At 33.6% G+C, this 12,500-nt stretch overlaps 3 protein-coding genes across 6 annotated transcripts in view; all 3 read right to left on the reverse strand.

Moving 5' to 3' along the window:
* Nucleotides 1-12,500, reverse strand: part of LOC122261433 (metallothionein-1-like) — a 52,542-nt gene that overhangs the window by 14,403 nt on the left and 25,639 nt on the right. The window lies entirely within an intron of this gene.
* The window catches only part of LOC122261436 (metallothionein-1), a 27,483-nt gene that overhangs the window by 14,403 nt on the left and 580 nt on the right, over nt 1-12,500 (reverse strand). Inside the window, exons 2-4 of one of the 3 annotated variants that reach the window (XR_015192224.1) lie at nt 10,335-10,412; nt 9,704-9,836; nt 2,792-2,833 (exon numbers count right to left, since the gene is read on the reverse strand). Coding sequence is in view for 1 of the 3 variants with exons in the window: in XM_043029096.2 (XP_042885030.2) it covers nt 9,760-9,836; nt 10,335-10,412 (155 nt within the window). In the remaining 2 variants the exon portion in view is untranslated. Of the gene's footprint in view, nt 1-2,636; nt 2,834-9,473; nt 9,837-10,334; nt 10,413-12,500 lie in introns of those variants that run through there. The other 2 variants (XR_015192223.1, XM_043029096.2) reach the window with 2 other exon arrangements.
* LOC122261431 (metallothionein-1-like) lies at nt 2,637-6,210 on the reverse strand. Of its 2 annotated transcripts, none has more exons than XM_086551329.1 (3): nt 6,052-6,207; nt 3,427-3,504; nt 2,637-3,003 (listed from the first exon to the last, which is right to left on the reverse strand). In XM_086551329.1, the coding sequence occupies exons 1-3, from the start codon at nt 6,071-6,073 to the stop codon at nt 2,927-2,929; spliced, it is 177 nt and encodes a 58-aa protein (XP_086407455.1). In that variant the 5' UTR covers nt 6,074-6,207; the 3' UTR covers nt 2,637-2,926. The 2 variants fall into 2 exon arrangements, with proteins under 2 accessions (XP_086407455.1, XP_086407456.1); XM_086551330.1 differs by having other exon boundaries at nt 2,742-3,003; nt 3,436-3,504; nt 6,052-6,210.

The following is a 12,500-nucleotide window of genomic DNA, read 5'->3' on the forward strand; positions in this document are numbered from 1 at the left end:
AAATAACAATAATAATGATGATGATGATGATAATGATTAATTACCATTATCATTAATAGAAGTACTACTACAACTACTATCAGTATTAGTGTAAGTATTAGTATTGATATTGATATTAGTATTAGAATTAGTATAAGTAATATCATCACCATCATTATTATCATCATTATTGTTATAAATGGTATTATTTTTACGATCACAATTAATAGTATCCTCATTATCCTCATAACCATTGTTACTATTGTCATTATCATTATTACTATATTTGTTATTGTTACCCTTATCACTGTAACCATTCTCGTTATTATATTTGTTATTGTTATCATAATCATCACGTTTATTATTATCATTTTCACTATCCTCGTTCTTGTTATTATAACTATCACTATCATTATTACTATCATTGTTATGATTATAATTATTTTCATTACCACTACTATTCTTGGTATTGTCATTACTGTTATTATCATCTTTATAATTATCATTATTGTTATGATAGCAACAATAGTAATAACAACAATGCGGATTTGTTATTTTAACAATTATTGTAATCATGATAATGATTACCGTTACAGTTATCATCATGATCAGAAATACTATTTTTGTTATCATTCTTATAATTCTTATTATCATTATCATCATTATTATCATCCTCATTATCAATGTTGATGTTGCTATCATTGTCATCATCGTTATCAATTTTATAATTATCGTTATCATCATCATTATTAGCACTATAATTATTATTATATCTATCATTATCTTTACCATTATAATTGTCATTTTTATTATCAGTATAATTATTATTTTTACTATCATTATTATCATTGCTATCATTATTATCATTATTATTATTATCATTATTATTATTATTACTATAAATATTATTATTGAGTTGGCTATCATCATTATCATGATCATTATTATTGTTATTATCATTATCATTTTTTTGTTATTATTATCCTAATGATCATCATTACTGCTATTATCTCCATCATCATTATTATTAGTAGTATCAATGTTCTTATCCTTATCTTATTATCCTTATCATATCTTATCATTATAATTATTGTGATGGCGATGATGGTGATGATTATCAATGATAACATTGTCATTATAATTTTTGTTGTTATCATGATGATAAAGATAATGGCTATCCTTATCATCATTCTTGTTTTCATTATTCCATCATTATTTTCATTATTCCATCATTATCATTATTTTCATTATTCCATCATTGTTATCATTATTATCATTGCTATTATTATCAATATTATAAGAATGATAAGGGGGTGTCCTTTATGAAAGCTAGTGGAGATGTGTATAGGTATATTATGCATGGTTGGTCTTTCTTTTTGTTTCGTTTTCGAAAAGAATCGGGGGGATCATAACCATCAGTCACACGAATCATAAGAATCAATCAAATTCTATTTCTTAAGAAATAACATATATTGTATAAGATAAATTCAGAAAACAAAAGCATATATAAATATGTATCCATGAGATACATTCCCAGGGCTTGAAAGATGTTCTTGCATTCCTGGGGAAACTGCCACTTTAGTTGTCAACAGGTGATGGTTGAATTCCACCTGAAAGCTGGCTCTGGTCAGCTCACAACACTACCCGACCGGCCGATATCCGTTTATTCATGTATAAGAACAAAAAGGCCGTAATGTGAGATTCTTTAAAATAAAATAAATCATGCATTACCCCCAATTATTCACAAACTAGAGATATTTATGTAAATGTATAAAATGTTGAAAAACTGACGAGCATGTGTACCCAGTACTCATGCGAGCAAGAGCTGTGGCAAAGTGGACTAACTACTCCAGGGGGGGAGGGGGTGTAGTAGTGGTAGAATACCACCGCGCATACGCAGAACCAAGGGAGATACATTTTTTTATAAGGCATTACAATTCAGCGAATTATGCCATAAATGATAGGTAAAATATTCCTATTAGTAATAAAAAGAAAATACATGTTCATTCTACCTAAATCCTTTACATGTTTGTTACCGGATACGTGTGAGGTGATATAGCATTGTGAGTACGTTATTTGAAGCGTGGAAATCACATTGAACTAATTATATGCGTATGTTTGATAGTTAGGAATTGATATGTCAGTAGCCTTTTTACTGGATACGTCACACACACGCTTTCTCTCTTTCGCTTTCACTTGTTGCCATGCATGTGATATACACAACCCACGAACACACACCAAATGCAAGTCCCAGTCCCATGCACAGTTGTGCCCATGCACACACGTACAAACGTACACACACACACACGTACAAACACACGCACACACACAAAGCCATTCAGTGCGTTAGAGTTGATTTACTCGGCCACTTCAAATAACGTACTGTACATTACGCAACATAACATACATACAATGCGTTCAAGGGACAAAATAGATATACGTCGCTACGTTTCTATTTTTTTCAGTGATGCATGCAGGCATATGCAATACATAAACTAGTTAGCGCAAATGAAAATTTTGCTAGCCAGTTTACGCGAATAGTGACATTTAGAATATCTCAAAAGAAAATAAAATTAAAAAAATGCAGAGGTATTACTCTTAACTTTTTAATATTTAAATAAAATCCAGGACAAAGAAGACGGGAAAATAAATATAAGTTTTTCTAAATGGAGTTCTCAACTCGCATTAATTTATTACAAAAGAAAAGATAGAAAAAATAACAATTATTTTAAAACGAATTACATAATAAAACACAAACGACGTTTTAAAAAATAATTCAGACAAAATGAATAAAGGCTTAACGAATCAAGACCTTTTTTACAATCAATAAAATCAGCTACATGGCTGGTCCCAATCTTCACCTCCCTCCCCTCCCCCCTCTCCCCAACTCTCCTTCTTTCCACCGCGCAGGAGAAACTGTCATGCGGATGGTCATGAAGTCCTCAGCCTAGGGGCAGCACTTGCATGGCTTTTGGCAGGTCTTGGCACAGTCTTCCTTTGAGGGGCAAGAGCATCCCGAAGTACCTGTAGTATTGTTAAACAGAATTAGGTCAAGTATCTTCCAACGAACTCGTAAAAGGTTAATTGGCTGTGTGTATTATAGCATGATTTTTTTTTTTTTAGAATAATACAAATGAAGATTACTTTATTATTGTATTATAAAGAGGAGAACATACTACTTCTCTATGAAGATAGTTGCAGATCATTAATGGATTATAACAAAGACTGAGAAAAGATTGTCGTGATGAAGAACGAAAGAGAGTATTTGAGTAAAAGAAAGAAAAGGAAAGAGAAGGAGAGAGAGAGAGGGGGGGGGGGGTCAGGCGAGATAAAGGCATGCAGAGATGGAGATAGATAAATAGATTGATAGATATGTATACTTACATACATGCATACATACACTTACATATGTATGTATGAATATATATAGAGAGAAAGTTTACTCACACTTTTCACATGGTGGGCAGCGACAGCTCTTGCACTGGCAACCTGTCTTGCAGCCTCCCTCAGCGCACTCGCATCTATCTGCAATGTTGAATGGAACTGAATTATTCACAGCCGGACTTTCTTATCTAAGAAAGCGAGGAAGAGAGAATGAATAGAAAACGGAGGGGCATTTAAAGAGGGGATACTTAGACAAGAACGCGATGAGGTAAAGTTGAGGTAAACAACAATTAAAGATTGAGAGTGACGGCGAGATGAGGAGAATTGGGGGTGGGGAAATAGCGTAACAAAGAGGGGGAGACAAGGTGAGAGACAGAGAGTTAAAAGAAGGGGTATTTTAAACACTGGCGCAACTTTTACCGACAAAGGAGGCTATGCTATATACACATGATAAAATTATAAATGAAATTTTCCCATTGTTAACCCCCTAGACAAGAAAACAAATTTTCAAGGCAAAGGGAAATAAATGCATGTCAGAAAATCTAGGTAAAACCGCACATTTCCAAGGCAACGGAAAATAAAAAATATCCTCCAAAAAAAGAGAACCTAAAATACACGTAAACGATAGAAACAGAGAACAGCAATGAAAAATAATGAAAAAAATGAGATCGATGGACAAAGTAATTACAAGATCTTTTTGAGGACGATGCGCAACCGGGGAATTATAAAGATAAAGTAATTTATTATAAAAAAAAGGAACCATCCATTCATATAACTGAAATGTTAGGAGCGAGATAAAGAAAAGAAAAGAAAATCCTAAACTACACGAGAGACTTCGGAGTTAATGCATTTAATGGGAAAATGAATGTCATTGATAATACATCATTCTAAGCCATTTTCATAAAATTCTACTTTAGAATTATGAAATTGGGAATGGGTAACGTAAAAGAGATTTGTAATAACATTTTGCGAACTATTGTACACAGATAAAATGATATTTAGCAGTTAATACTCCAGCATCATCAATCTATAATGAACATTTCAGAAGAAAAACTTCTGTTAAATATCTGCCTGTCATTAGATTCTCGCACTGACAACAAACAACAGCCACATCGATAGACAGTGTGTGTATTGAGCTACAATTTCTCAAGAGACAGACAAAATATGTATATGTAGAGGGAGGGGGAGAGAGATAGAACTGGAACTGAACTAATTCACTTCAGAAGCAGCTGCGTTGGAGAGAGCGGCAGTAGGCAGGTGTGCAGACTGATCACTACACACCTGTCGTTCCTATCCACATCTGCCATTAAACGCAATACTACAACCTGAACGCATCGTTACTGCGTGCTTTCCAGGTTAGTAGTGGTCACGGGGAAATCAAAGATCTAACTTTCCCGTTGCTCCGTTTTATATATATTTATATATATACATATATACATATATATACATATATATACACACACATATATACATACATATCTATACACACGTGTGTGTGTCTGTGTTGTGCTTTTGTTTTGTTAACATTTTTTTGTATGCATGTAGGTGTACATGTATGTGCACATATATGTGTATTACAGGATGTAATTCCATTTATGAATAAAGGTAAGGCGTGATAGTGGGGACGGGGCGTGTCGCTCAGCTGTTGGACATGTGCTGTATAACGAGATCCGACGGACAGAGAGTTTGCTATTCATAATGTAACTATTTTTCTCCCGCAATCATGGAATCAACAACCTGAACCTACGTAAATAAAGCTGGCAAACAGAATTAGAATGCATTAAAACTATATATTGGACTTCCTTAAAGGCTATTGAATATATGAAAAGGCAACTTGTCTAGAATTCGGAATTACTTATCAAAATTTTTATCTTTTTTAGCAGTGCTAAACGATGGGAAAATCTTAAAACGCATACGAGAGTGTGTGCGTGTGAGTGAGTACCGAGTTCATAAAGTTATTACGCGCATTGTGTGACCTTGAAGAGCAGTCCACATTTCATTGCAACGCAGGGGATGGTGCCCTTGAAGCGGACTAAAATGATACAGTGTCTGACGGAGTATGGTGTCACAGAAAATATCAAACGAAGACAACGATATGACGTACTGAGATTCAATTTGATCCACAGCACCAATTTTAAATAAATATAACGTAATTTTCCTGATTGTGACTACTACTTTACCGCCCCACCCCCCTCAAGTTTTCTTATAAAAAGGACTAAAATCTAAGCCATGTGGTTCTTCTGAATAAAACGACTCGCGGAGTAATAGATGAACTACGAAACAACGCGTTAGTGTCCGTAGGTTTATGCACGGATGAGCTACGTAATACCGTGACGTGTGACGTCGTAGGTTATCGCGTCACAGACGATTGTATTGATCCCGTTCACAGTTCTCTTCTAAATCTCCGGTAACTTCGCGTTGTATTTTAGGAAACTAAATGTCAATGCAGCTAAATTGTGTATCGATTTGGCTACTAACAGATATCGAAGGAAACAGCCGCCACTCCTCGTGTCGCAAGTTCGGCTGAACTTCCTATTCGCGACTTAACAGGGCATGTCAAAGGCTGGGGAATGACAAGCATTGACACTGATAAAAGAATGCACACTGCAACTTAAAACATGAACTCGGTCATTTAGAACAATTGTATAGCATAACAAAATGCAGATTATTGGCACTATAATCACTTACCTTTGCAACAAGGATCAGGCATCTTGATGTAGTATTCTAAAGGGCTGATTACAACGTCAATGTTTTATGTGTAATGCTTGGAGAGCTTCTGCCTCAAATCCACGTGTGTAATGTTTATATTGACGTAAGACAGCCGGCTGCGTGCCGTGTGCAGATATCTCATCGTTGCCAGTTTACCATTTAACGATTCAGTTGATGTTATTTTTCTATGTACTTTTTGCGTGCATTCGTTAACTAGAGGGGATATATACAAGGAATGTTTATATATAATGTTTAAATAAGTTCATGTACATTAACAGTTAACCTGTACATATGTAATTATGATAAGAATCACAACACAGACGTAATTAATCAATGATTATAAGACGAATATATCAGTCTATCCCCTAACTCTCATTTCAAAGCAATCAACAAGCCGTATCTACAGAAACATAAAGCAATGATGACATTTTACAGTCCATACGAGAATAATGATTTAAACACCGAGACCAATAGCGCGGGACCGAAAGCAAAAAGCGAGCCGTGCGCAGAGCGAGAGGTAGAGAGCCGTGCGCATGAAGATCTATGGGATATAGGGCGTTTTCATTTATCTTTCTTCCGTTATTTGTTAGATTAATATCATATTATATTTTAATACTGTATTAACGGTCAAAACCTGAAGCTATCTTTGAGCGAGTATATTTATCATTTGCAGGTGGCTGTTTTGACAAATTTGATAATGAGTGGATATAATATGACATATATATATATGTATATATATATGTATATATACACATATATATACATACATATATATACATACATATATATATATATATATATATATATATATATATATATATATATATACACATATATACATATGAATATATGAAATGATATCTCAGCTGCAAAATATATTGCTCAAACAGAACTACATTTGGGAAATACAGCGTATATGTATATATATGTATATAGATATATACCTATATATATGCATATATATACATATACATACACACATATATAGATATATGTGTGTGTGCATCTCTCTCTCTCTCTCTCTCTCTCTCTCTCTCTCTCTCTCTCTCTCTCTCTCTCTCTCTCTCTCTCTCTCTCTCTCTCTCTCTCTCTCTCTCTCTATATATATATATATATATATATATATATATATATATATTTATATGTGTGTGTATAGATAATATAGATAAACACACATACATGTGCGTGCGTGTGTGTGTGTATATATATATATATATATATATATATATATATATATATATATATAGATAGATAGATATGCATATACACGCAAAATACATGTAAATATATGTATGTATATATATATATATATATATATATATATATATACAAACATGCATGCATATATTTATATGTATATATATATATATATATATATATATATATATATATATATATATATATATATATATATATATATATTTGTGTGTGTGTGTGTGTGTGTGTGTGTGCATATATACATTCTGATTGGTTATTTTAACAATTATTGTAATGATGATGATGATTACCGTTATAGTTATCATCATGATCAGAAGTACTATCATTGTTATCATTCTTATAATTCTTATTATCATTATCATCATCCTCATTATCAATGGTGATGTTACTATCATTGTCATCATCGTTATCATTTTTAGTATCAGTATAATTATCATTTTTGCTATTACTATTATCATTGCTATCATTATTATCCTTATTATTATCATTGTTATTATTATTATTACTATAAATATTATTATTGTGGTTGTTATCATCATTATCATGATCATTATTATTATTATCATTATTATTTTTTTGTTATTATTATCCTAATGATCATCATTACTACTATCATCACCATAATCATTATTATTAGTAGTATTAATGTTGTTGTTATCCTTATCTTATTATCCTTATTATCTTTTATCATTATAATTATTGTGATGACGACGATTGTGATGATTATCAATGATAACATTGTCATTATAATCATTTTTGTTGTTATCATGATGATAAAGATAATGGCTATTATTATCATCATTCTTGTTTTCATTATTACATCATTATTTTCATTATTACATCATTGTTATCATTACTATTATTATCAATATTATAAGAATGATAAGGGGGTATCCTTTCTGAAAGCTAGTGGAGATAACGTGTGTATGTGTATAGGTGTATTATGCATGGTTGGTCTTTCTTTTTGTTTCGTTTTCTAAGAATCGGGGGGATCATAAGCATCAGTCACACAAATCATGTAGATAAACCAAAATCTATTTCTTAACAAATAACATATTATATAAGATAAATTCAGAAAACAAAAGTATATATAAATGTGTATCCATCAGCCGTATTCTAAGTCCCTAAGCGCGCCGTGTACATGTCATGAACATGCCGCGTTTGTTATTCTAGAAACGCGGGTTCGTGGCAAAAGCGTGGAAAGTATTGGAACAAACGTGGGGACTCCGTGACAAGGGGGTAGGCTTGTCACGATAGTTACACGGGTGAAAAATATTATATTTTTACTGTACTTTTTCTTACCAATACTTCATATGAGTATACTACGTTTGGAAAGTAACATCTATATTGGATAAATTAGGCATCATTGTCCTAGACTTAGATTCAAACCCTTTTAGGAAAACATGGATCCTCTGCTGATTTTGAGTTTGTTTACCTTTTAGCGGACTTTTCGAAGGAGAGTGAAGTTAAATGAATGGTAAAAGTAGTCAGTTAAAGTATGATTATATGAAATATGTATACATTAAATCTATATGTATGATATATTAAAGATACGCATATATGTACAGTATATACAGAGACAAAATAAGGAAGATCTATTCATAAACACACGATCCCTCTCATCCTGTTTGTTTTAATCGAGCGATTATTCATACCAAAATTGTACTATCTTTTGTTAATGCTACTTATGATTGTAGTTTCTCTTATGAATTTGTCGTTTGGAAAGTGCCATTCATCTGAAACATGTTAACTTTGGAACGGTTGGTAAACCTGAAGCAGCTGACACAAACTTGCCACGCTTCTGCATCCTAGATTACCGCATTCGTGACATGAACACGACCTGGATACAACATGAACAGGACATGGCCACGACACGCAGAAAACGTGCACAGTTGCACACACACATACACAACCATTCAGTCCGTTAGAGTTGATTTACTCGGCCACTTCAAATAACGTACTGTACATTACGCAACATACCATACATACAATGCTTTCAAGGGACAAAATAGATATGTTTCCATGATGCATGTAGGCATATGCAATACATAAACTAGTTAGTGCAAATGAACATTTTGCTAGCCAGCTTACGCAAATAGTCATATTTAGAATTTCCTTTAAAATAGAATTTTAATATTCAACTAAAATCCAGGACACACAAGACGGGAAAATAAATACAAGTATTTCTAACTGGAGTTCTAAACTCGCGTTAGTTTATTACTAAAGAAAAGATAGAAAAATAACAATTATTCTAAAACGAATCACATAATAAATCACAAACGACGTTTTGAAAAATAATTCAGACAAAAGGAATAAAGGCTTAACGAATCAAGACCTTTTTACAATCAATAAAATCAGCTACATGGCTGGTCCCAATCTTCACCTCCCTCCCCTCCCCCCTCTCCCCAACTCTTCTTCCTTCTACCGCGCAGGAGAAACTGTCATGCGGATGGTCATGAAGTCCTCAGCCTAGGGGCAGCACTTGCATGGCTTTTGGCAGGTCTTGGCACAGTCTTCCTTTGAGGGGCAAGAGCATCCCGAAGTACCTGTAGTATTGTTAAACAGAATTAGGTCAAGTATCTTCCAACGAACTCGTAAATGGTTAATTGGCTGTGTATATTATAGCATGATTTTTTTTTTTTTTTTTTTTAGAATAATACAAATGAAGAAGAATACATTATTGTTGTATTATCAATGGGAAAACATACTACTCTATCAAGATAGTTGGAGCTCATTAATTTGTTATAAAAAAAGACTGAGAATAGATTGTCGTGATGTAGAACGAAAGTATTTGAGTGAGAGAGAGAAAAGGGAAGAGAAGGAGATGGGGGAGGAGGGGAAGGCAAGATAGAGGTATGCAGATGTGGAGATGGATAAATAGATTGATAGATATGTATACATACATACATATATATACATATATAAGTATGTATGTATATATATATGTACGTATATGTATATGAATATATATGTATGTGTATATGTGTATGTATGTATGTAAATATATATATATATAGAGAGAGAGAGAGAGAGTGTTTACTCACACTTTTCACATGGTGAGCAGCGACAGCTCGTGCACTGGCAACCTTTCTTGCAGCCTCCCTCAGCGCACTCGCATCTATCTGCAATGTTGAATGGACTGAATTATACACAGCCGAACTACACACTAAGGAGCAACTTCCCATCTAAGAAAGCGAGGAGGAGAGGATGAATAGAAAACGGAGGGGCATTCAAAGAGGGGATACTTAGTCAAGAACGCGATGAGGTAAAGTTGAGGTAAACAACAATTAAAGATTGAGAGTGACGGCGAGATGAGGAGAATGGGGGTGGGGAAATAGCGTAACAAAGGGGGGGGGGGGTTGAGACAGAGAGAGTTAAAAGAAGGGGTATTTTAAACACTGGCGCAACTTTTACCAACAAAGTAGGTTATGCTACATACACATGATAAAATCATAAATAAAAATCTCCCATAGTCAACCACCTAGGCAAGAAAACAAATTTTCAAGGCAAAGGGAAATAAATGCATGTCAAAAAAATCTACGTAAAACCACATTTCCAAAGCAACGGAAAATAATAAATGTTGTCCAAAAAAGAACCTAGAAATAGACGTAAACGATAGAAATAACAATGAAAAATAACAAAAAATGAGACTAATGGACAGAGTAATTACGAGATCTTTGTGAGGACGATGCGCAACCGTATCGTAATGGAAGTGTTAGGAGTGAGATTAAGAAAAGAAAAGAAAATCCTAAACTAAATATAGTGGGAAAATGAATGTCATTTATAATACATCCTTGTGAGCCATTTTCACAAAAATCTACTTTAGAATCATCAGCAGTTGATACTCAAGCGTCATCAATCTATAATGAACACATTAAAGAAAAACCGATGTTAAATGTCTGCTTGCAATTCATTAATCGCACTGGACAAACAACAACAGCCATTACCGACCACACAGTGTGTTGTACTGACTACAGTTACTCTAGAGATAAGTATATGTATAGAGAGAGGAGAGAGAGAGAGAGAGAGAAGGGGAGAGAGAGAGAGAGAGAGAGAGAGAGAGAGAGAGAGAGAGAGAGAGAAAGAGAGAGAGAAACTGGAATTGAACTAATTCAATTCAGAAGTAGCTGCGTTGGAGAGAGCGGCAGCAGGCAGTTGTGCAGACTGATCTCTACACACCTGTCCTTCCTATCCACATCTGCCATTAAACGTAATATCACAACCTGAGTACAACGTAACTGCTTGCTTTCCAGGTTAGTAGTGGTCACGGGGAAATCAAAGATCTAACTTTCTTGTTGCTCCGTTATATATACATATATATGTATATATGTATATATATATGTATATGTTAATATCTGTATATATGTATATATGTAAATATATATGTTTATATATGTATATACGTATGTATATGTATGTATATATATACATATACATACATATATATATACATACATACACACGCATATATATTTATATATGTATATATATATTTATATATATACACATACATACATATATACATATATATACATTGATACACACACATATATATACATATATATGCTTTTGTTTTTTGTTTTGTGTGTACATGTAGGTGTGCATGTAGGTGTGCATGTAGGTGTACATGTATGTGTATTAAATGTAAATATATTTATGAATGAGGCCCGACGGACAGAGAGTCTGCTATTCACAAAGCAACTATTTTACTCCCACAGTCATTAAATCAACAATCTAAATCTACATAAAGTAAGCTGGCAAACAGAATTAGAATGCATTCAAAATATATATTGGACCTATAAAAAGCAACTTGTCTAGAATTGCAAAAGTAATTACTTATCGATATTTCCTATTTCTAAACGATGGAAAAATCTTAAAACAGATTCGAGAGAGATTGTGTGAGTGAGTGAGTACCGAGTCCATAAAGTTATAACGGGCATTGTGTGACTTTGAAGAGCAGTCCACATTTCATTACCACACAGGGGATGGTGCCCTTGTAGCGGACTAAAATACAGTGTCTGACGAGTATGGTGTCACGAAGCATATCAAGCGAATACAGTGATATGACGTAACGTGTTATTCGAGGTTGATCATAAGAACAACACGTGTATATATTACGTAATTGGCAATTCCTGAGATTTTTCTACGTACTGAAAGGCTGATTTCCCCCCTCCCCCACACTCCCCCGAATTTTCTTATGAAAAGGATTA

The sequence above is a fragment of the Penaeus japonicus genome, unplaced genomic scaffold (assembly GCF_977035675.1).
Source record: "Penaeus japonicus unplaced genomic scaffold, GWHDUDI00000001_assembly GWHDUDI00000025, whole genome shotgun sequence".
NCBI lineage: Eukaryota > Metazoa > Arthropoda > Malacostraca > Decapoda > Penaeidae > Penaeus > Penaeus japonicus.

Excerpts from the sequence above, each read along its gene's own strand:
- LOC122261431 (XM_086551329.1), bottom strand. The coding sequence starts at position 6,073 with ATGCCTGATCCTTGTTGCAAAG. Across the intron at positions 3,505-6,051 it reads GCCTGATCCTTGTTGCAAAG|ATAGATGCGAGTGCGCTGAG; the intron begins GTAAGTGATTAT and ends TCAACATTGCAG. Across the intron at positions 3,004-3,426 it reads CTGCCCACCATGTGAAAAGT|GTACTTCGGGATGCTCTTGC; the intron begins GTGAGTAAACTT and ends ACAATACTACAG.